The 23,415-nt window shown below is 36.2% G+C and overlaps 1 protein-coding gene across 2 annotated transcripts in view; it reads left to right on the top strand.

Annotated features, from left to right (window-relative positions):
- The window catches only part of XRCC4 (X-ray repair cross complementing 4), a 184,602-nt gene that overhangs the window by 116,048 nt on the left and 45,139 nt on the right, over positions 1 to 23,415 (top strand). For both annotated transcript variants that reach the window (XM_074856532.1, XM_074856531.1), the window contains one exon: positions 5,660 to 5,804. In XM_074856532.1, the coding sequence (XP_074712633.1) occupies positions 5,660 to 5,804 (145 nt within the window). The remainder of the gene's footprint in view (positions 1 to 5,659; positions 5,805 to 23,415) is intronic.

The raw sequence follows: 23,415 nt of genomic DNA, 5'->3' as shown, positions 1-23,415 counted from the left end.
GCTGTCACAGGCAGTTCTGGTGCTCTTTAGGTGGTTGTTTTGTGACCACTTTGTCCTCTTTCAGTCTAGTTTATCTGATATCAGTGCTGTGCAAGGGCAGAAGCAGGAGCCTCATTGTATGTGCAGCCTGATTGTTTCCCAAATAAACCATCCTAGAGAAAATGTCAAGGTATTTGAGGAAGGGACTGACTTGAAGCTAAATCATCAGCTTCATTAAAGAGAGACAGCAGAACTTGGAAGTTCAGTTGAGTAATACTATGGAGCAACACATTCTGCCTGGACTTAAGCAGAATTCAACCAGGAAATTGTGTTCTGTTAGCAGGGGTGCTCTGGGAGGAATTTAGGGGATCTATGATAGCATTAATATCTGAAAATCTGAACAAATTTTTGTAAGTCCTTACTACTCTGACAAAAAGGAATCGGGTAAATTTTCATTCAGAACAGAAACTAAAATTGACAGACTTTTGTGCTGCTGTTGATAAAATTTCCAGGATAGGAGATCATTTTAAATAAAGGCTAGTCCTTTTCTTGAGGATAAATGCCTCTGTCCTTTATAAATCTTCCGTGTTCTATTCTGATCCAAAAACAAATAAAGCTTTTTTTTTTTTTTTAAATAACTGCAAATCCTTTATTGTGAGGAAAGCAAGTTTACAATGCTAAATACATTCTACTTGGTGGTACATGCCAGAAATGTGAGTGTTCCTTGAATCTGTTAGACACTGATGATTGGTTTTAAAATTATCATGTTATGTCCTGATAATTCATTGATGTAAATCTGATAGCAGTACAGTGTTCAAATATGTTTTCCTTTGCAGTGTTTCCTTTTGTGGAGTGACTGGTTAACCTAGAATCAATCCCGTGCATTATAAGCAGTGGGACTAATCCCCTGGGGTCTGTGGCTGTAGGGCTATATTTGCAAAGGACACATCCCATTCTAATGTAGCTCAGCACGCTGAGGAATACAAACATTGAGAGAGAAAAAAATATTTTATCAAGGGAAACAAATGATCAGTATTTAAGATAACAAAAAACACATGGTACACCTGTGGCTAGTTACCAATAGGATAGAAATACAAACAAATGATAACACTGATGTAATCTTTCAGCTATAAATAGCAAGGTCCAGGTTCTGCTTTCACCCATATTGCATTAAAAGTCAGCAATAGATCATTTGCAAAATACTATTAGAGTACATGGCTTTAATCTGGACCTACACAGGACAGTTTAGCTAAGCAAGTGCGGCAGCCTACCAAATGTTTTTAATGATAGGAATGAATTAAACAGACGTGTTCAAGTTTGGGCATCCTTTGTTACATCTTAAATATATGCTAACAAGGTGAAAAGACGTGATTATGTCTGAGACTGCGTTTCCTATATGTAAAATCTCATCAACTAGGACTTGCAGTCTTGCTTGCAGTCCACCTTTCAGGAATTTGGACATTGAGAGTATGTTTTCGATCTGTGTGAATTTAGGTCATTATGGGCAAACAGATTGCTCAAATTTGGAATGCTTGTACTCATTTTCTGCTTGCTTTGCACCCTGTATTTTTTCTTATGGCAAAGCTAAGCTTTTAGTACTGGTTTTAGTTGTTTATTGAGAATAGAACTTGTGCTGACAGAAGCTGGACTCTGTTGTGTCAGTGAATACAGCACTGTCGTTAGCAATTAGACAAGTTAGAGCTGTAGAATTTTCATTACAGGTGATGCTATACAGAGAAAGAAGGTGGGCGTGGTGTTTTTTCAGACTGAAAAGTAGATATAATAGATTGGAAGGTAATTATTTTTAAGTAATTGACTTCTATATATCAAAATAAAGTAATGCAAAAGTCTATTTTAAAATATAACTGGACTGACATTCTTTAACCAAACTACAGAAATTAATTTTAAAATGCCTGTAGTTTCCAAAGATCATGACGCTAAACAATGCCAGGATGCGGCCTCAATGCTGGCAGTTGAGTAAAGTTGTCTGCCCCCTTTCATTGCTAGTATGTTCCTGCAATGATTTTGCTCTGTACTAGCTCAACCAGGCTGTTCCCCAGGCAGAGCCTGGCCTGCCAGAGACTGTTCCCAGCAGAGAGCGTGGAAGAGGCAGTGCTGTTCTGCATGGATGCAAATATCTTGAGAATGGGTCCTGGCATTTTTCAGTATTAGAGTAAAGGCATCTTCTGTTTCCAGGCCCCCAAAATTATGGGTCTGTATTGATTTAATTTCATCCTGACTCTACGAAATCAGTGAAAGCTATTTTTAGTTTTCAGTTTAAATTATTTTCTGGAATATCCTTTCTTACTTGAAAACTCCCTCTGCCCACCAAATAATATCACTTTTCAAAACAAACAATAAAAAAATACATCAAGTGTTTTTATTTAAAGTCTTTAATCTCCTTAGCACTTTAGTACTTGAACAATGATTCTTTTTCTTGCTCTCTTATCAGTATTGTTTCTTGCAGTTTTTCACCTGCAGAAGGTATGTTATGTATTGGGAACATTTCCTTTTCTTGATCAACATTTGTTGGTTTAGGTTTTTTAATTAACTGACTTTCATCAAACAATACTCTTCTCTGTATTTAAATTGGTACTGTTCTTCTCAAATGTATAGCAGTCATTCATCTTGTATTACATGATATCAAAGTAAGATATTTAATTTCATGAGAAGTCAAGGAACTTTACTTCCATAAAATGGTGATGAAATTTAGACAGAAAAGATTTTCAGAATGAAAAACTAGGTTTGTGTTGAAGACTGTCTCTAATATTTCCAAATTATTTTGTGTCGAGCAATGAATAATATTTTGCTGCAGCTTTCTTTGGCTTTTAGTCAAGTACTATAAATGAATTCGTTAATGGGAATTATTTTTGGGCAGCTGTAGTGAGTTTGTGCTTAAAGTCTTACGGTGATGCATCATACTTTGAGCTTCAAGTGTATGCTGTGTTTTCATTAGCAGTGGTAACCTAAGAGGTAGTTTGACTTAAAAGAAACAAGTAAACAAACAAAAAAAGGAAAAGAAAAAAAAAAGAAGCCTATGGTGATCAACCATTATCTATGAGCCACTCTACTACTGTTCATAAGATTGCATTCTAGGCTGTCTGAATTAGAAGCCTTCTCCTTGGTATTATTAAAAGAAACATTTTCACAATAAAAATTGTCAGCTTGATTGCAGAGGTTTACTTGAACCACTTAGGTCAATATTTTTTATTCTGCTTGGTTTTAATAGGTCATAAAAGCAAAATTTGTTTTCATGAGAAAGATTAGATTGAGATGTTTAGTAGAAAACTGAGACCCTTTCCAGCCTGAAATTAGCACAAATGCAGTATGCTGCAAAGATGAACATTTCTCTTCCATTTTTCTCACTCGAGCACCAGCAGGACTGTTGTAGAAGACAAACAGGATTTGTGTCTAAACAGTAAACAATGCTGAGCTTGAGGGCCATGAGCACTGTTGCATATTACACAAGTAAAAGCACAGAGACATTATTTATTTAACATCAGCATTATGTAGGTTTTGTATATGTGACTAACCTCTGGATCTACTTTTTGGCAAAAGCACAGTGTGGGAGGAGAACAGCAACAAGGAAGAATAAGAGCTATGATAGTAAAATTGTTCAAGTTTGTTTGGTTCTTGACAGTAAACTATTTTATGTGTATCAATTAAGAAGGGGCCGACTTTAGGAAGTGATGTTGGAATACATAAAATAGTATTCATTTAAATGTTAGATATGCTTCCCTGAACACGGTGCCAGTAAATAGTGACTAAAAATCACAAACATATTTTCAACATTTAGCACTGAAAAAGTATGCACAGCTAGTTAAAGTTTAGTGTGGAGAATTAGGCTGTAATTTAACCCTTTTCAGCATTTATTATAGGCAATGTATCTTGTCTATACTGGACTTTGAAACTTGCTAATTAGCTCGTGCCTTGGAAATATGTCAGCTAATACCTGTTGTCAGCCTACAAAGAGCCGTATGTCTGTTAAGTATTATAGTGCATGCTGGTAAAAGCTAAGAGGTTCTGATATTTAAGCATATGCTTCATTGTAAGCAGTGGTTGCACTGGCCCTAGGGAGCCTCTATTTACATGTTTTATTTAGCAGTGTTGTTGGTCAGAAACACATTTTTTTTTGAGAAACAGTGAAAATGTTACCTGTGGGTTCCATATTCTCTTCCTGTTTCATTTTCAGTAGACGTGGATAACAACTGTGAAAGGAATGAAGAAATAGGACCCATTATTTACTTTCTGTGAAGCCCTTTGGTATTGCATCTCAAATTATGGTGTCTTTCATCCATGTGAAGATTAAACCTTCCTAAAACACACAGAAAGTAATAATCAGGGAAGCTACCATACTAGTATAAGCTTCAGTCACCACATTATTATTTAATATATTTCAGTTGAAGTGTGTGCTGTTCTGTATATCATTATCTTGGAAATACAAAGTAATTAAAGATTTTATTTTTAAAGCAGGCATACCAAATAAAAGTGTGTTGCAGGATGTTGATAGCTGGAATAAAAATGTCTACATATCTTCTGAGTGCATTAATAGCAAGGGAAGGGAGAGTTTTAGCTTAAGGAGAGGTCCAGTTATCTTGACATTTGAGCTTCAAGTAGATAATTGTCAAAGCAGAGAGGCAATTGTTTCTTACATGTAGGTAATGAATCTTTTATGAATTTACATGATAATATAAATGTGAATCAGGTGTGAAATCGTAGTTTATGCAGTAATGATAGAAATTGAAATTGTAGGTAAATTAACCTGGACAGAGCCTTCTTTTCTTACCTTCAGCAGAGAAGTCGGTGGAAACCTAGATGAGTTATCCAGTTTTGGGTTCTGTGGTGTTAGGAATTCTCCATTTTCTTTTCAGACTGCAGCTACTCTTTGTCACTTTGAGAGGTAGTGAGAGGTTTAGTCTGAACCAGGGCCACCTGTTTCCCAGGTAGAGCAGTAAGCTGGTGTTACTGCTATTTATGCATGGGTTTCCTCCAGGTGGATGGTTTCTTGCCTCGCTGAACAGACGTCAGGCTGTCCATCAGTCTTTCTGCCCGTTGTCTTCAGGGAGTCTCCAGCAGAAGCTGTAAAGATTTATTGCCTGGAGGTCTGTGGAATCACTAGTACATTACAAAATACAGTGCTTGATCACAGCAATAAGCTTCTCTCAAGGGTTTATCCTAATGAATATTGAAAATTATTTAGTTCTTTTTTGTTCTGGGTGTGTATTGCTGTCCATACTGCAGACCAAGAGTCTGAACAAAGCTGTGCAGTAAACAGAACACTCAAGCTCCTTTCCCTGTGCCACATGCACATCTTACTCAATTATTCTGTAGGTGACAAAGACTAACTTCAGGTAGTGAAACTGGGCTCTATAGGCTACCTCTCTAGTTTCTGTAGAGTCTACAGGGAGGAATGAGAACACCACCAGTATATTTCTGGTTTATAACTGCCCATCTTTCTCTCCACTGACTACAAAAAGATGATGAGGGAAGCTTATCTTTCAAGTTCAAATTTGGTCTTTTTGAATTTCCCTTTATGTCATCTGTTTGACACCAGCTGCTGTCAAGTCTGAGCCCATTGTAGTAGTATAGAGATTTTAGTAAACAAAAAATATTTTAAGAATTGTCTTGTAATACTTCACAATGAGGTTCTTTTCAACTTTGGTCTTCTTCATTTTGGCAGCACCAGAACGGAAGGATTCCCTTCTCGGTAGCCCAGATGTCATTGATACCGCTCCAAGAAGAAAGCGAAGACAAAGGACAGCAAAGCCTGCTGGGACAGGAGCTAAGATGGCTACTTATGAGACAGAACTGCCAGCCAAGGAAAAGTAAGCGGTTTTCAAATGTATTGAAATGTTTTTATATCTACAGATGTCAGAGGGTTTGTGGTTTGGGTTTTTTTGTGTTTTCTTGTACAGTTTCATATTTCAGACTGAGTACTGTTGTGTTGCGTTCTGTATAGTCATTTACAGTAATTTTACCCAAGTCTGAATAGATGTGAATGATTGTCAGGTCCAATGACATTGATTTTAATACACCTCTAAAGTGACAATTGTAAAATTATTTTCATTAATTGACTTGGATAACTTTAAGCAAATAGATTGGAGTGTACTAAAACAATGTTCTGTACGTTACCATATAACTCTGCAAGCAAAGAAGGATGCATTTATAGCAAGTGTTAAGCTAAGATGGACAGCTTCAGCTGTGTCACAGAAAGTAGTAGAATTATGAGTATTTTTTTTCAGAGTGAGGGTGTTCAAACACAGGAACAGGTTGCCCAGAGAGGTTGTGGAGTCTCCATCTGTGAAAATATTCAAAACCCGACTGGGCGTGGTCCTGGACAACCTGCTCTGGTTGAGGAGGGAGGTTGGTCTAGGCAATCTCCACAGGTCCCTTTCAACCTCACTATCCTGTGATTCTGTCTTTGTAATTTCAGTGGAAATTAATTCACAATAACATTTTCAATAGACCAGAATAGATTTCTTTTGAAAATAAGATCAACGGTGAGAAAAAAGAATTCACATCTTAAACACAAGGGGGGTCAGAATTTATAACACAGTAAAAGTCTTTCTCTTCTTATGTCACTCTTGATTTTTGGAAATACCTTCACATGATCTGGGAGGTGCTTAGTTGTGCACAATAGCTGCAATATAATTGGTGGTATTTTCTTCAAAAACTAAATTTTTTTTAAGATCTATTCTAAGGTAGATTTGAAGATACTTATTTTCCCTTTTTATCTGTAGTAGCCAATGGATAATCTGCTTAAAGAGAGATGGACACAAGTAGCAAATGATTAGCAAAGATTTCTGCTTAAGGCAGTTAAGAGAATTATCTTATTTTAACATAGAAGGTTGTGGCTTGATGCCAGCTAGGAATGTTTAAACTTACAATCCTGTTTAATTAGTTTAAAAAGTTTTATTTTTTTAGAACAGTCTTCAAAAATGTCAAATACTGCTCTTCTGTCCTCTTAGAGTCTAATATATTACAATGAACAATGCCCTTTCCCCATTGTATGTAGTCAGTTTGATTTTGAGAGTCTGACTGCATTTGCCTGACATACAATTTCACTCTTTGTAGTATTGATTGTGGAAGGAAGACCTACGGAGATAAATGATTGCAAAGGAGAATATTGAGGCCTTAGGCTGAGTAATCCTCAGTGTATGAACATCTGAGTCTTGGGTGCGGGGGAAGGTCTTAGAGGATATTGATATTTTTCTTTTAATTCCTTTAAGTAAGGCAAATTTTAGAAAAAAACAGAACAACAGTATGTTTTCCGTACTGTGCAAAGTATTTCTAATATGCTTATAGATTCAAGTCAGAGTTGAATCTGAAGAGTGGCCCTTCTTCTTGGCTGTAACATAGTTAGTAATATTTTAAGGCTTACCATAGGGAGCATCCGTTCTATCTATTTATATTTTTTCATTGAGTAGGTATGAACTGTATTGTAAACAACAGCTTTGCACTACAGGTCATAACACTGCTTAGTGTGTGACATGCCTTCCAGTACTGTGAAGATGCATCTGACAATGAAAGATCCATGTTGCTCTATGATCCCATGCTGATTTCAGAAATCAAATGTGATATTTCTCGATACTGGAATATGTTTTTTAATCCTTTCTTTAGTTAAAAATACAGTGGCAGTGCTAATTCTTTGTTTAGATAAGAAGATATTCTATTCAATCTCCCCATTTACCTGAAACATTACAAAATTCAAACTGTAATAATTTATATTTTTCTGATTATTTTTCTGTGTCCCTGCTTAGTTCTTTGGTTTTGAACTTCATCTTAAGTCTTTTGCCAGCTGCTAATCAAGCTTTCAGTCAATTTGCTTGGCTAATTCACATCTCTTAAACCTGTCAGAAGTAGGGAGATGTAGAATTAGTATCATAATCCAGTTCACAAATATAGATGTTTCTTTTTATGAAGCCTTTTCAGTAATTTGTACTGACAGAAGGCTAGATCCTACACGGTGCGAAAGGGTTTATCTTAAGCTGATGGTACATTGGGGTCCTGCCCAAAATGTTTTCCAGTATTGTGTCACTTAGCAAAAAATTACTAATCCAAGCAAACCACCCGTCTGCTGGGGTGGTGGGGAGGAAGTTAACCTCTAAATTCCTTCACCTTTGGAAATGCTCCATCACAAATATGGAAGATGTACAGCCCTTGAAAGCATGACATGCTTTTCTGTTTGGCAGGAGGATCAAATGACAGATTGTGATCACATTTGCAAACGCACGAATGAATCCTTATTTCTGAGCTCTCCTGCACAAACCTGCAGAACGATTTGATTCTTTACTCATAATGTAAATACTTTTAAGGTGCTATCACATAAAATTGTATCCCACAGTTCTTTCTTTAACAACCTAAAGCTTATTTAGAATTATTTTCCATTTGCAAGTTTTGCTGACATCATCAGTGCTTGTTTCATGTTTGCCAGGCAATGAAAGGGCAGTTACAAGTCAAACATCAAGAGCATAATGCTATCTTTATATTGTTGCATCGTAAGTGATTGATACAAGATCCTAGATCAGAAGATAAAATACCTCTTTACTGAAGGAGTGCATCCAGGTTTTTCTTTTCTTTTTGGCTTTCAAATTGTTTTTTGAAAATACAGTGTTTTTCAACACAGTCATCGTTATCACATAATAGGAATTATATCTTAACTTTTATATATTTCTTCTAAGATTTTAAAGTATGGTAAGAAAGTATTGTTTATGCTTAAATTTAAGAGCATCTAAAGTAAATATTGAGTCACAAAAAAATGAAAGGATTCTATTTCCGCAAATATTTTAGATTTATGGATGTTGAGGCTAGTTCTGTAGCAATCCTCTAGTCCTTTGGAATGAAAATATATTCCAAGATATGACCAAGAATACTGAGAAGAATGCAAATAAAAGTCTTGTTTAACATAAAAATTAGAGCAAAAGGAGTACTGCCTTTCTCATGCTTTGTGTATGGGTGCAGTGGCAGGAAAGGAGTTGTATTTATCTATATAGACATCTAGTATTACTGTGATGATTTATTCAATGACTAAATCAACATTTTTAATGAAACTTGGAAATGTGCTTTGAATAATATTGTTTAGTGAAAGTAGTATAGACATGAAATCAGCAAAGAACTGAACTAGGATTTGTGGAACAAGGTTTGCTAAATAAACTGTTTAATTATTTGCTGAGGTAAAGATGGATATCCTTAGGATAATGTAGAAATTCAGAATAATTTGGTCAGTGAACTGCCAAGATTCAGGTTAATCCAGCTCTCTAGCATGTTGTTTTTCAAATCTGAGATATCCAATGAAAGGAAATGATTCTTTAGGCAGACAGATGTTACTTATAGTTGATAACAGTCAAACTATGGCTCTCAATTTACAAATTTTTAAAATGTGACAAAGCATGGTTCTTACAGTTTGAAACATGATTGAATTAGGAAGTCTGATTCCAGTAAAGTGTGATGGTATTGGTGAAGCTTTAAACATAACTTAGTATCTGGCAATTTCCTAAGGTGCAAAGCAGAGATAATACGTAAGTCAAGTTAAGATGCAAATTCTACTTTTCACAATTTGCATTTCATACTTAGAGGAGAAAAATTAATAAGAGCAATCCCCAGTTAGAAATTTCGCTTATTGATGCATTACCCAAATCTCTCAGGGGACTGCATATGAATAATAACACTATTAGCTATACAGAATATGCATTCAATATAGAGGCTTAAGTGTATGGCCTGTCAGCCTGAATCCTATACATAACTGGATGTTTCTTTAATAATTTCTCTTTAAAAGTATTGGAACCTATTTGAGAGAAGAAAGTACCTACTGAAGATGACAATTTTTTTTTTATATAATTTTATAAATTAAGCATAGTCATTGAATACAGAATACTTTGTGTAGTTTATACAGTCTGTAGTCCCAGAGTACAGTGGAACACAACCGGTGCTGGAGTCTCTATAACTAAAACAAAAGTAAATCAGGAAAACCCTTCCTTTTCTAGTATGGTTTGCAACTATTACTTTGTTTTCACATGTAAAAATCTCTTCTTGCTTTGGCTTATCAGAATTATTTTTATTTAAAGAGGTAAGGAAAGCAAAACCTTTTTTTCTGTCTGTCTTATTCTTCCTGATAAAGAATCTAGTTTTATGGTCCTCATTCACACATGGGTTTCCTAGGAGGAAGGCTTTACGGCACAAGACTCAAAATTTCTTTAAGTTATTCTGTATGTTTCAAAATGTAATCCATTCTGGTTGCTGTGTAGTGTTCATAATTTCTTTGCTATTGAATGTGTACATACGGTGAGGATGTGTAAATTACAGAAGTGGTTTGGGGGAAAGCATATTAAATACAGGAAAAACCTTATTATGGATGCAAATATGCTGGATTCTCATGAGAATGGGAGTAGAAACAACCAAAAAAATGTTATTACAGAGAAAATACTTCACAATTCTGTCAAGCAAGTGTTAAGAAATACTTTTAATTCAGTTGACTGAGAAATAACAGGTATAATTTGCTTGCCTTTTCTATAAAGAGATGCATGTTTACACCAAGCACAGTGACTCAGACTTATTAGTTATTCTTCATGTCAGAAATTTCAGTTTCATATGTATAAGTCTAGTTTTGTACATTTGATGTAGCTGATTTTGATTTTTTTTTTTTAATTGAAATTTGACTTTTGCTGGCTTGATAGTTCTTGCTTGCTTGATAAAACTGAGTCACTGTCAGAATCAGGCCTACATTTAAATTGAAGGAAAGAGATGCTTTTCCTTAATTTCAGTATGTTAGGTTTTGCTGAAATATTGAGATGCAGTCATAGCCCCATGGAATTTGCTAGGATCTTTGCCACCAGTAATTTAAATCTTATTTTTTTGAATTTGTTTTTTTTCAGAGAGCTCAAAGTGTTGAGCGTATATCTAGGAGCCCTCAGAAACCTCCATATGAAGTACAAAACCATATTCAGATTTCTGACTGGGTATTTGGAAGTGCCAGTAGTTGCCAGGGGCTGTCTTGTGCCACCTGCATTGCCATCACTTGCTCCATCAGAAGAGACCAAAGAGAGAATGTAATTTTTACTTTAAATATGATTGTTACAGTCCTCATGCTCAGTGTTTGTTCTTGAGTTAAGGGTCTGATTAAAGTTAGTCACGCGTGTAATTGTGGGTAGAAGCAGCTGCATATTTTTTGCTTGTTAATGATAGAGGTGGGTTTTTTTTATTTTCATACTCTCATCTCTTTCTGTACCTTCAAAAGGTTTTTAAAGTCTTCATAGGTATGTATCATTTATTTGAAAAGATAGCTCTTCACATTATAGTCCAATACTGTATGGACTTGTCTTTCTTTTGATAACCTTCCACCCCGTTAAAAGCACTCAGAGCCTGTGGTGTGCCAGGAATCCCCTGGGGATCATCTCTCTGCATTTGTTTAATTTATTGCTTGCGGTTCGCATTTTTAAAGTCCTAATGCAAGGTTTATTTAAAATGTGGTTTGCCACCACCAGTGATTCAGGTAGCAAAACCAGATTTGTCCTGGAATTTGGCATTCTCAGAGGGTTACACATAGACATCGGTATTACTGTCTCACACAAGTAATTCTTTCTCGTAAAAGTTTAACCAAATGAAATTTGGATTCCACTGAAAATGATACCATAACCTTCCATGGTCCAGAGGGGGTATAAAGTTTATACCACAGTTACCCCCTTTTAAAAAAAGATGTATTTGAGATTTCATGTTGACATGTCACTGTTTTATTCATTAAGTGTATTTATTTAAAACTATTGGAGAGAACTTGCAGAGCCTTGCATGGTGTGACAAAGCGCTGTAATCACTGGTATATCAGTGAGTCAATGTAGTGTCTGTGTACAGGAGTGATAAGCTCATTCCTGCCGTAATAAATTCATGGAATGCAATGCTTAGAAAGTTTTTCACAATTAACTCAGTCAGGCTGAAATGTAAACAGGTTAAGAAATCTCAGTCAGGTTCATTTGAAACTCTAATGTGAGAACCAAACCAAAAATTTTTTAAATAGCTGAATTAAGTCGTTTTTGTGTTTCATTCATGCTCAGCATTTTCTTGCACTTTGGATGGTTTCTTTCTTTCCCTTTTTGCCATGACACTGGCAGCACCAGTCGGTCACCAGTCATACCAGACAGACAGTTGTGACTCACCTGTGCAAATATTAAAAATTGTACTGTAACTTTGTGTGTCCTAGGGGAGCTTTGATAAATGATACTCATCTTCTGAACAGTCACCTGTGAATATTTAAGGTTGCATAAGGTTGGAGTAAAAAGAAGAGCGGTGTTTAATACCTGTGTTATGTGACTTGAGGCTGTAAAATAATGGAGTGTCATCAGAAGAAAAAAAAGGATAGAAGCCTTTGATTACAATGCATAACGATATTTGAAAAAAAAATTGCAAAAAATCATAATTCCATATTCAACTGAAATGAATAAGGCAGAGATAAATGCAACACAGTACAGTTACCTTTCTCTTGGTGGCACCCTGGCTTTCTGTGCAGCAAGCGTCTTTGTTTTAACTGAGTGGTAGATAATTAAGCTTTCACCATCCATGTGGGAAGGAATGATTTATTTCCATAGGAAGTGCAAGGAGTTGGTGTCCACAATCACCATTTCTCCTGACTCCCCAGGGAAAGATGGGAAAATATGAACACTGAAAGCCTGGGGCAGGGAAGAATGAACATTATCTACTGACCTCAGAGGTTGCAATTTCTTCTGAGCAAAGTCACTCAGCTCTGTAGTTTGTAGCACATCTCACTAATTTTTGTCACTAGTAATAGCCTAAGAATTGACTGCTGATGGAGAAGTTACTGCTCAGTAAGATTGACAGGACTCTACCCCGTGTTTTCTCAGGGCATGTTCTTTAGAGCAGGATTTTACTGCTGTGACAAATCTGGTGAGATATGTGTCTCAAATGATTAATCTATAATGTATTTTAGTGAAACTGGTAGCTGTGAGATTATAAGAGGATTACTTTAAAAATGGAAACCATATCTTCTTTCATTACCTTTCTGGCAAATTTTGGGTTTTTTTTTTCCCTTGCCTTTCTAACAAAGTTTTCATATTGGTATCATGTTTGAACAAAATTTTGTATTTTAAGCCTCTCTTATGTAGGTTGCGGGTTGGTATAGTTTAATTTATCACACTATGGATTAGTTTTGTTAAATACTGTGATCCCAGATGGGGTATTTTAATGTGGTAGGCAAAAGAATTGCTTCTCAGGAGTAAATTACAGTAAAAAGGAGGAAAGATTGTGTGTGGTTGAGCTAACTGGCAGTGCTGGAATATTTGTTGGCTTTTGATGTAGACCAAGCTATAATATTTTCAGTCTTTTAGGGGGAAGGGTGGGAAATAAGAAAAAGAGATTGCATTAAAAACAACAAAGAAGGCAATATTTAAAATTCCTTGTACATCCTTGTGATTAGCGTATGGCAGCAAACGTGCACTCCCTTTATGAGCACTTCTGTAAAGGGCTCTTGATGATGGTGTCAATTAAACCTCTATTTCCTAAAACATCTCTTCAGGCAGAATTATTTTCACATTACTTTTAATAGGAAGAAGCAGGTAATGTAGATGCCTAACATTTTGATTATACACATTGGCAGGAGATTAAGCCTAGACTGATGGAAAGCCTAAGTAACCATGCTTGCCAGCTCAGTCCTGATGTCAAAGATAGACAGCACGGAAGAGAATGAGATGAAAGCTTGGCTATATTAATGAGATAAAGCTGCCTCAAGTATCTGTTTTTATTGTTCGTTAAACTGATCATGAAGTATGTCTCCTTTACTAGATTAAATTAGAGTATTCCATATAGCACAACTGTCTGTGAAGACCAGTAATCTCTTAACTCATTATAGACCCCAGGAAACATTCTGGAGAAAATCCCATACACAAAAAATACACTAAAACGCAGGCTTTGGGAAATGATTTCACAAACACTTGCAAATGCTCCTGCTCTATTCAGGTGATTGCTCAGCTTCTGCTCAGGTCAGTGCACTTTTTAAATGTCAGATTCACCACATGAAGCTATTAATCTTTTTATATCTATTTGTCCTTTTTCTGTACTGAACTTTTTACCAATGAGCCATCCTTTTTGCCTCCCTCTGCTTCGCAAAAAATGACCCACCTCAGCAAAGCAGGGCTAAAAAGCTACCATTTAGAGTTAGCAACACTTTTCAATTTCTTTATGCTAAAATAAGTGATTAATCCTCTGTATAAAAATCACAGAACTAAACCCATGGAACTTATTTTTCCAGTAGTGACTTTGCTTCTCAAACAGTGAAGGCTGTGTCTAGATTGCCTATTTGTTTTCACCTGCTTAATTTCACTGATTACTGTTCACTGTGCAGACCTACATCCAGTGAGTGGAGACCTTACAGCCAGTAAGAAATACTGTATCAGACAGGTGACTTGCTAGACCTCCTGTATATAACGTATAATACAGAGTACATTCAGTAACATTTTCTGTGGCTTTCTCTCCATCTCCTTTTATGTCTTTTATGCCAAGTTCATTAGATTTACTGTTTCATAGTTGCCAAGGATGCTGCTGAAATGGAATAAGATACAGCTATCAGGACATTTTCTGTTCCAGAATGCTTGAAATATAGTGCTAAAACATGGGAAAACCAAGGGGGAAAGGACTCCAAGTAAACAGACTTGTGCTGAGTTTTGTTTTAATCCTGTACCTTCTGCCTCACAAAGCAGATTGATCTTTCAGAATTACTTGGAGAAGGAGCAAGAAAAGGTCTGGAGAGTCGTACAGAAAAGGGTGAGAGATGACACTGGGCACGTTACCGAACAGACAGATGAGGGGGAATATGGTAAGAGGCCCTGATTTACCCATTTGTTTTTCCTATTTATCACATATATATGTTTCTCCAAAGCAGTAGATTAAGCACTTAAAGTCCATGACAATGGATTTTCAATAATATTTAGAGCATCCCCAAATCTGGTCTGTATGGATAAATATTCATAAATTTATACGCTGTGACTAATACCTACGATATGAGCAAATGCACTTTCATGGTCGGTTGAGAGGACTCATCTGTTTCGCTCAGCTTCTATCAGGATTCAGCATGACATTAATCAGTATCCTTTTTGGTGAGTTCTGCCATCTGTGGGAGGGTATATAGCACATTCTTATGCATCAGTCTAAAAACTTGTAGCATAACAGAAAGAGTTGGACAAATTTCACATTATGTCTCTCTCAAAGTAATTTAACTACGCTTTCGATCTCCTTGAACATAAATAAAAACAGGAGCTTATTAGAAACTGCAGGAGGTACAGAATTAGATTAATACAATCCTTGTTTACACAGCATACTGCTTGAAGACTTCCCTGATTACTTAATAACACTTTAAAAAATCCCTCACTTTATTCAGCTGTCAAACCATTCATAACAGTTTTCATGTAGCTGTTGCATCATCCAAGCTTGTACATACAAATAGTAATTTGAAAATTAATTACATGCTTTTATTTTCTTCAGATTGTTAACTGTATAACAGCTATTATAAGTGGACTTGTTATAAAACTGATGGTCAGTATTTAAAAACAACCAGCAAAAGAGTCAATGTTGTAATGCGCATTAAATAGCTGAAGTGAGATAAAAGGCTTTTTTTGAAAGTATCTCAATTGTTCAAAAGACATCAAGTACTGAGGTGAATTCAAATGTGACAACAGTCTAGCCATTGACATCAATATTTCATCCTGTGTGTTCAGAATGAACACAGTAATAAATGACTAAAACTAAGGAAAAGGGCCACATGTGCATGTGAACACTACTGTTTGATGAGGGTAAGTTTCATTCTAGGTTTCATTCTAGAAATAGAGGAGATTTGTAACATGCTTCTTTAAAAGTTGATAATTTTTCAAGAGTATAAAAATAAATATTTTGTATACCACTTTTACCACCTATGTAGATATCAGAAAGAGAATTCAACATCAGAGATTGGTCTGTTACATTAAAGAATGGATCCTCTAGCCTTTTGTTTCTCTAGAAAAGATAAAGAGGATATTTATCTTGAGAAAATAATTTGTGAGAAGGTTGTTGAAAAAGGTGGTAATGGTAGAAGAAGGTTGAAAGAAATTTGATTTAGTTTTAGAACATCTATTTCACAGAGCGTGCTTTACTGAATTTAGCAAAAGTTTGGAAAAAAGATGGATCTTCTTTTCCATATTGAGCAGTTAACCACATACTATTTAAAACTATCAGGTTCTGAATTATTATTCGACCACAGGAAGAAAACTGTTATCAACACTTAATTCACATTATGATTTGCCCCACTCCACTCCATAGACTCGTAAGCAATACTTTAGAATATTTTCACACAGGTTGTTTTTTGCTCAGAAAGGAATGTGGTACATTATTCATCACTTCAATGTTCAGGTGCAACTTGCTAAACCTTGAGGTTGCACAAGTGTAAAGCTGAAGTAAAGTGATAATAAATCACGTAATTTACTTTCTAGTGGTGATATGAACCATACAGACTATTGTTGCTTTTGTCTCTCTGGAGTTGCTCCTCGGATAACTGTTAAACTACCTGAAATTCTACTTTTATTAAAGTATCCTGAAAAAATTATATATTTTTGTAAAGAAACTCTCAAGCCTTTAGGCTAAAATACACCACTAACTAGTAAAACATTTCTACAAAAATTATACCTGCTGGATTTGCTGTTGATCACAGGATTATTTTTCTGCTTAGGTGCTGTATCACTGTGAAGCTGTACTGAAACATCAGGTTAAGAAAGAATCCATTCATATGTAAATACTCCCCTTTAGTTATATATCGGTGTAGCAACAGCATTGCCTGAAGTTGTTCAATGAGGAAAAAAAATCAGATTATACCCAGTTGTGTTGACAAAATCCAAAGTGATAGAATCTGAACAGCTATTTCAGTTAAAGTAAAAACAGATTTGAAAACACAAACAGATCTCCAAATAAAAATAAAATATCATCAGGACATGATGAATTCCCTGTTGACTCTTTAAAGGATTCAAAATACTTTGTGAACTCCAGATTCAAAGTTTTAAAAAGAGCCAAAAACATCAACATTATTCAGAGTGATCCCAGAGCTAGTATAAGCGAAACTGCCAAACCGGTATCCCCCAACCAGTGATAATGGTGTGGGTGAGAAGCAAGGGAAAGAACAGGAGCAGAGGGGAAGAAAACAGTCTTTCTACAGTATATATCAAGTCTGTGCAATTTCCCATCAGGGTACGTGTTGTACTTCCCAAAGCTGGGAGCAACAGTGATTGGTTGGGCCTATGAGCCACCCAACAGCAATGTCCTGTTTGCCCCTTTGCGAGCAGGTGGTGACTGACAAATCTAAACACAGATAATACTTACTGATCTGGCTGCCCGTGGGTTCAGGTGTACCACCACTAGCCAAACGAACAGCATGACCACAGCTCTTCACGATATGCCTACAGTTGCACCACATCAGTTTTGTCCAGTTGGTGTCTTTGGTTGGGTGGTAGCTGAGAGCGTGCTAGTGGAGCAATAATGGACATGGTTGTTTTCCAACAGGAGGCAGAGGAAATTAGAAACATTTATGTATATAGCAGGAGACTTAGAAATATTATGTCAAGGCACTGAAATAAATGGGGACAGGATTGTAAGAGCTGGAGGGGTTGTAACGACATGGGATTTAGCGTTAGAGGGATATAGTGTTGCCGAACTGAGTTTTTATTCACTCTTTCATGTAAGACCTCTCAGTCTTCTATTTGTCTTCCTACTTTTTCCTGTACAACATACCACTTGAGAGGTGTATAATGATGACCTTCTGCATGCCTGATATGCATCTACACCTTTTCTGCTCTAAATAATACCAAATCAACCATCACATCTTAGGACAGAAGTAAGAATGCTTGTTAGACTGTTTATTCAGTATGACTTGGTACAGGATGTTGCCAGAGACCACAATCCTAAGTTCACAGTGTCTCTAATGAAATTATTTGCGAAGTTGAGATGTTTCTCATGCTGTTATAACCTTTTCTTAGGCTAGATTTACAAAAAAGTCAATGTTTCATGTTATCCTAAGACAGTGTTAGCCAGACACTCCTCTTTTTCACTTTTTCTTGCATACCGCTCCCAGTTCTGCACTGACTCCTGTGTCCTGACATGTTCTCCTTTTGCCAAGTTAAAAAGATACAACTTATTTCTTCATTAGTTCTAACCTTTCTGTTGCTGAGGTCCCTTTGCAAAGGCAGCTCATATGTAGATAGGTCATATTAAATATGATATGTGTTATTGGCATATATATCTTCTGATGTTAGCATTTGACTGATCAGAACTTTTACAACTAACAAGATAAAGACTGCAAAATGACCTGCCCTTTTAGAGCACTGAAAATACTTTTCAAATGCATTGAAAGTTAGCTCAACTTTCAAATCAGTGGCAAATCTCATCTAAAGACAAAGTTGAGCCACACTGAGTGCTTGAGAAGAATTTTCCGAACACCGTTGGAACCTCATGATATATCAACTGAGAGATGTATTTCTATTCAGTAGAGAAATATGTGAGTGAAAGAAAATGCTAATTTGAGAGACATTTGTATTAGTACTAAGTTCAGCATCGATTTTTATAGATGGTAAACAGGATCAAATGTCATTGACCAGGTAAGTGCATATTCTATGCAAGCCTTTAAAATGGCTTGAATCTTCCCAGATCTAAGCTGGCTTTTCATATTTTTGTTTCACATCTTCACTTTTTTATTAGACATTCCTGTTTTGAGTAATATTTAAGCATAGTATTTAGTTTTAAAGCATTCATATGGTACTTATTTAAATGCTGTTACCTTAGCATTAAAAAGTTGAGTCTCAGTTAGGACTTCCAAATCATTAGCATTAAATTTTCTGTCACACCTAAAATTGCTGTCCTTAGCAGGGCACAGACATTCCAAATGTAATTGAGTTCTCTGCTTTTAAATATATTCCTTGGCTGAGCCATGTTGACAAGTGCTTTTCATCTTGAAAACTTTCCAGTTGTTAGACTTAGTCAATTTGACATGGAATTCAGAAAATGAACCGAAGTGGAGCCTAACACTCTCTGCATAAAGGTGCACCTGTGTGTAGGTTAACTTGCCATCACTTGACATCTCCAAATATTATTCTTCCATTGTATGTTCTTACAAAAGTATGTTGTCTCCTGTAACACAGTCTCTATTGTCTGCTAGAGCAAACTGTGACTGCCTTAATTATGTGAAGAAACAAAGAAAAGAGAAGTCAGATTGTTTATCTGAGCAGTTTCACCTAAACATTTAGATGCACAAGAAGGAAACACAAATATAAGATCCACAGCTGCAAATTTTTTCTTGAAGCAGCTCATAACCTTGTCAGTAGCATCTTGAAATAGCTTTTGGAATCCAGTCTACTCCATTTATGGTGTCTAATTCAGGTGATTACCTCACCTCAGTTTTAGGTCTGGCCCAAGATAAGGTAGATCCTGTCTGACAGATGTACCAGCCTAAATTTCTTATAGGATAAATTGAATAAAGTAAGTACCTTGGAAGACTGTGAAGAATAAGCTGATTCATCTAGCTTAGATTCAGCACACTCTCCATTAGTTGTCCCTCAGGGGACTCTAGAGAACCAATAGGAAAAGTTGGGTTCTTCCATCTAAATATCTGAAAGCTGCTGGGTTTGGACCATCTCCTGGAAAAGAGATGTAGTGCAGTCTCTCAGGCTGTGTCCAGTCTCACTAGGCAAGTATTCTCATACAGACTTTGGAGAAAAAAGGGGCACAGTGTGGAGTGATATCAAGCTTAAAATTAATTTCATTTGACTTCATATAAGTTTCTGAGCTTCTCTAGACTATTCTGTTGATCGTCATGGAGCTTGCCTGCTAATTCTAGATTATGTCAGAGCTCAGTGCAAGGGTACTGCAGGACACACGTGTAGCTAATGGTAATTTTCCAAGGAACTTCTAGGATATCTAGAGAGCTGCTTAATCATTTCAGATGATTGTGAAGTTGGGCATTCCTAGAAACCGTGTAGGCCCAATAGCTCTTTTATTTAAGTGGGCTCTTTGTAGACCAAGCTCATCCAGACATTCCAAAAATTTTATAAATTAATGTATAGGTTATTGGTTCAAATGTATTGAATCATGTTGGTAGTGCAAAATCCCATTTGAACTAAAAACTTCTGAATGAATATTCAAGATGATTTATAAGCTTTGATGACAGGTTCTATAATCTTGGAAGCCTGATACTCTTCATCCTTAGACTCTGTAGTGTAGAATAAATGATATAAGGTCAGCAGAGTGACAGGATGTAATCAGGGTCCTCAGTCTTTAATAAGTTCTTACAGACATTATTAAAGTGTCAATTCTTCAATAGTGTTATGGATCTATTGCCAAAGAAGAATTTCCAAGTCTTAAAGAAGAAGGTGCGTTGTTGTTTTTGTGGGGTTTTTTCAAAAGTCTCTTTTACCCGATGCAGAATTGATTTTTAGTTAACCAGAGAAGGAATCTGTGCTGCAGTACAGGATATTACTGGGATATAATTGACAAATTAAAGTTTTATTATAAATGCGTGAGCAAGACATCTCCCTAGACTCCTGTCTTCTTAGAATCAGGAAAATTTAAATTTATATTGTTTCATTCTCCTTCCTTCAATAAGGTACTACTTTTATTTTCTCACTCTTCATCTTTCAGCAAAATGAATTCTCCTGCCAGTAACCAAGCTCTCAGATATATTATAATAAAATTTGTATTAACTTGCGAAGAAACTGAAGGATTAATCCACATTAAAGTATACAATATTCATTCCATTCCATATTCAATCTGTATATGAAGCTTACATGAGAAGTCACGGATAATACCAATACTGAAGCTACTGTTTTTATTATAACACTTCTTGATTTCAGAAGAATTTTGGTCTAAATTTTAGCGTACACAAATTAAATGAAATGGTACAGGGCTTCAGCACCAGGCAAGTATTCAAGAAAAAATGTAATACGTTGACAATGTATACCTCTTAATTTGGATAAATAGGACAACCTCCTAGATAAATGTTGACTGAGAGATCACAAAGCTCTCTAGTGTTTAATTATACTGACATCACAAGTATGGCAGAGATGTGTGACAAGGACTTAAGCAACAGGCTTCAATTTTATTAAAAAGCACTTCTGAAGAAAACATAATTAAGCATAAGAAGTGCATGGATATAGATAGGGCCCAGAAAAACTGCTTGGAGACTAGAGGTATAGAGCCTGATTATTTCCTCTTCCTTTCCCAAAGCTCAAGTTGTGTCTTGTTGCTGGCTGGACCTGACCATTTCTCTACACTGACCAGCTTCTGTCATACCTTGTGCATTACAGAGATGGCTGTCAGTTGTCTACCACACTAGACTTTGCCTGTTGGGAGATTTTGAAAGTCACAGATCATGACAAAATTTGAATAGTATCCATCTTGTGCAACTTAATTTTTCTGATGCTGTGAAGACAGTAGAAAACCTAGTCCAGCCTCCTCCTCCCAGAGGAATTCCTTCTTGCTCCTGCCTATTTCAGGCAGGTGGCTATAAACTATAGACTGTCCTACAGAGTACTTTGGTATCCCTTTACTGCAGACAGGTTGCTGAGCTTTCTCTGGTTGAAGGAGACAAACAGATGAGATCTCAGCTGAGCTATGACTTATCTATCTTCCTGCTTACCAGTTCAGCTCATGATCAGATGATTTAAGAAGGTAGTGGCAACTCTAGGAAAACAATCCAGTCCATCTATGTCTTTTACGTAGGCCAGTGAAATCCTCCATCCATCCGGCTGTGGAAGCATTTCTCTGCATGACAGATAATTAGGATGTACAATACGTGGTTGTTCTGTGCTAGAGAAGCTGGCTTAGAGTGTTCAGTTTTCATTGCATCACTTTACTCTCATACCTTGACTCCAAAGCTGGATATATTTCACTCCTTGTATACTTTCCAGGCATTAGATGCTTCCCAAAATGCTTAGATGCTTATAGTGGGGCAGGAGTTTTCCTTGCTGATCACTGTATAGATCTGGTTAAGAATAGAGTACCTCTTCTTCAACTGTGAATAGGTGATCCCTTGTAAGCACAGGACCTCCTGGAGCCTTTGTGAATCCGTGGAACAAGATACCTCCTGGTCCTTTCGAGGACCGTGCAGCACTGTGTTAATTGCATCATGAGTCAGTGCCTGGTAGGATCACTCATCTAATCTAATCAGTCAGGCATTTATCTCCCCATGGTACATTGGTGCATGCACCCTTTTGATTAGCTTCCTCAAATTACTGTAGGCTCAAGCCTGGTTCAGAACAAGTGCATTTCAGGCATAATCTGTTGGTTGTTGACATTGGCCAGCAACTGATCATTAGCAAAATCAGTATGGATTTTACTAACAAAAGATGCAGTCTTTAAAGAGTTTTTTGACTTTATTCAAAAATCAGGGAAAAATATTTCATGAACTGAAGAAGCAAATATTTGCTAGAAAAAAAGTCTGCAAAGTTGTTTTGAATTCTGCGTTAAATTAATTTTTAAACTGTGAACCCCATCACTGGAATATTTATGCATTTTCTTTTTGGCTCATAACCTATTAATTAACAGTACACACTTTGAAATAGACACTTTTTCTTGCTTTTTTATTTTAATGTTTCTTATCTCTTCTTCCTCATACCTCTAGCTGGCTGAGTACACCCACTGCTTTTCCCTGAAGCTAATGAAAGAATTTAAAATTCAAATTACTGACAGACGTGGATTGCTATTCAAACAAAGCATCTAAATGTTCTCAAGCACCTTGATGAGTTATGCATTCAGAGGGCATTAGATCAATGAAATCTATCATGTGTTTTTATTTATAGTCTCTTTCCTATCAATGGAGTTGTCTTTTACACAATCTCCAAAGCCCAGTCTGACAATTGCTATAGTGTTTTAGGTATTTTATATACTTACCTCTCACATACGAAGAACAGATTAATAGATATTGCATGCATGACATGTGGTCCCTAGACTTATTAATCAGCACAGAAGTTTAACTGTTTGCAATTTACAGTTCTCTCTTTGCTTTCAGAAAACAGAAATATTTTCTCTCTGGATGCACTGGAGATACCTTAGACTTACTTTATTGTACCATGTATTCTAGTACACTGTACAACTATTCATGATATTAAATGATGCAAAGCTATTACACAGATGATAAGGTGCCTTTGTAGCCCTAACTAGGAAGCGACTAAAGATTTCTTCTGCATCCTTTTGCTGTTCTAGTAATGAAAAAATTACGTGTTGTTCATTGTCTGAAAAAAACATATACTTATCAGAGTACTAAGTGTAAGAGAATGACCCTATAGAAAGGGGATTGCGTGGATTAGGGAAGAAATTCTTTCCAACAAACACATGATCAATATAGTGTGATTAAATGGATGAGTATAGATACTTATGGAGTCTGAAATAAATATGTTTCCTTTGATGTATGGACCCAACTTCCTCACTTAG

This window comes from Strix uralensis, chromosome Z (genome assembly GCF_047716275.1).
Source record: "Strix uralensis isolate ZFMK-TIS-50842 chromosome Z, bStrUra1, whole genome shotgun sequence".
Classification (NCBI taxonomy): Eukaryota; Metazoa; Chordata; class Aves; order Strigiformes; family Strigidae; genus Strix; species Strix uralensis.
The sequence above is the reverse complement of the archived record's forward strand: the minus strand, read 5'-3'. Positions and strand labels throughout refer to the sequence as shown.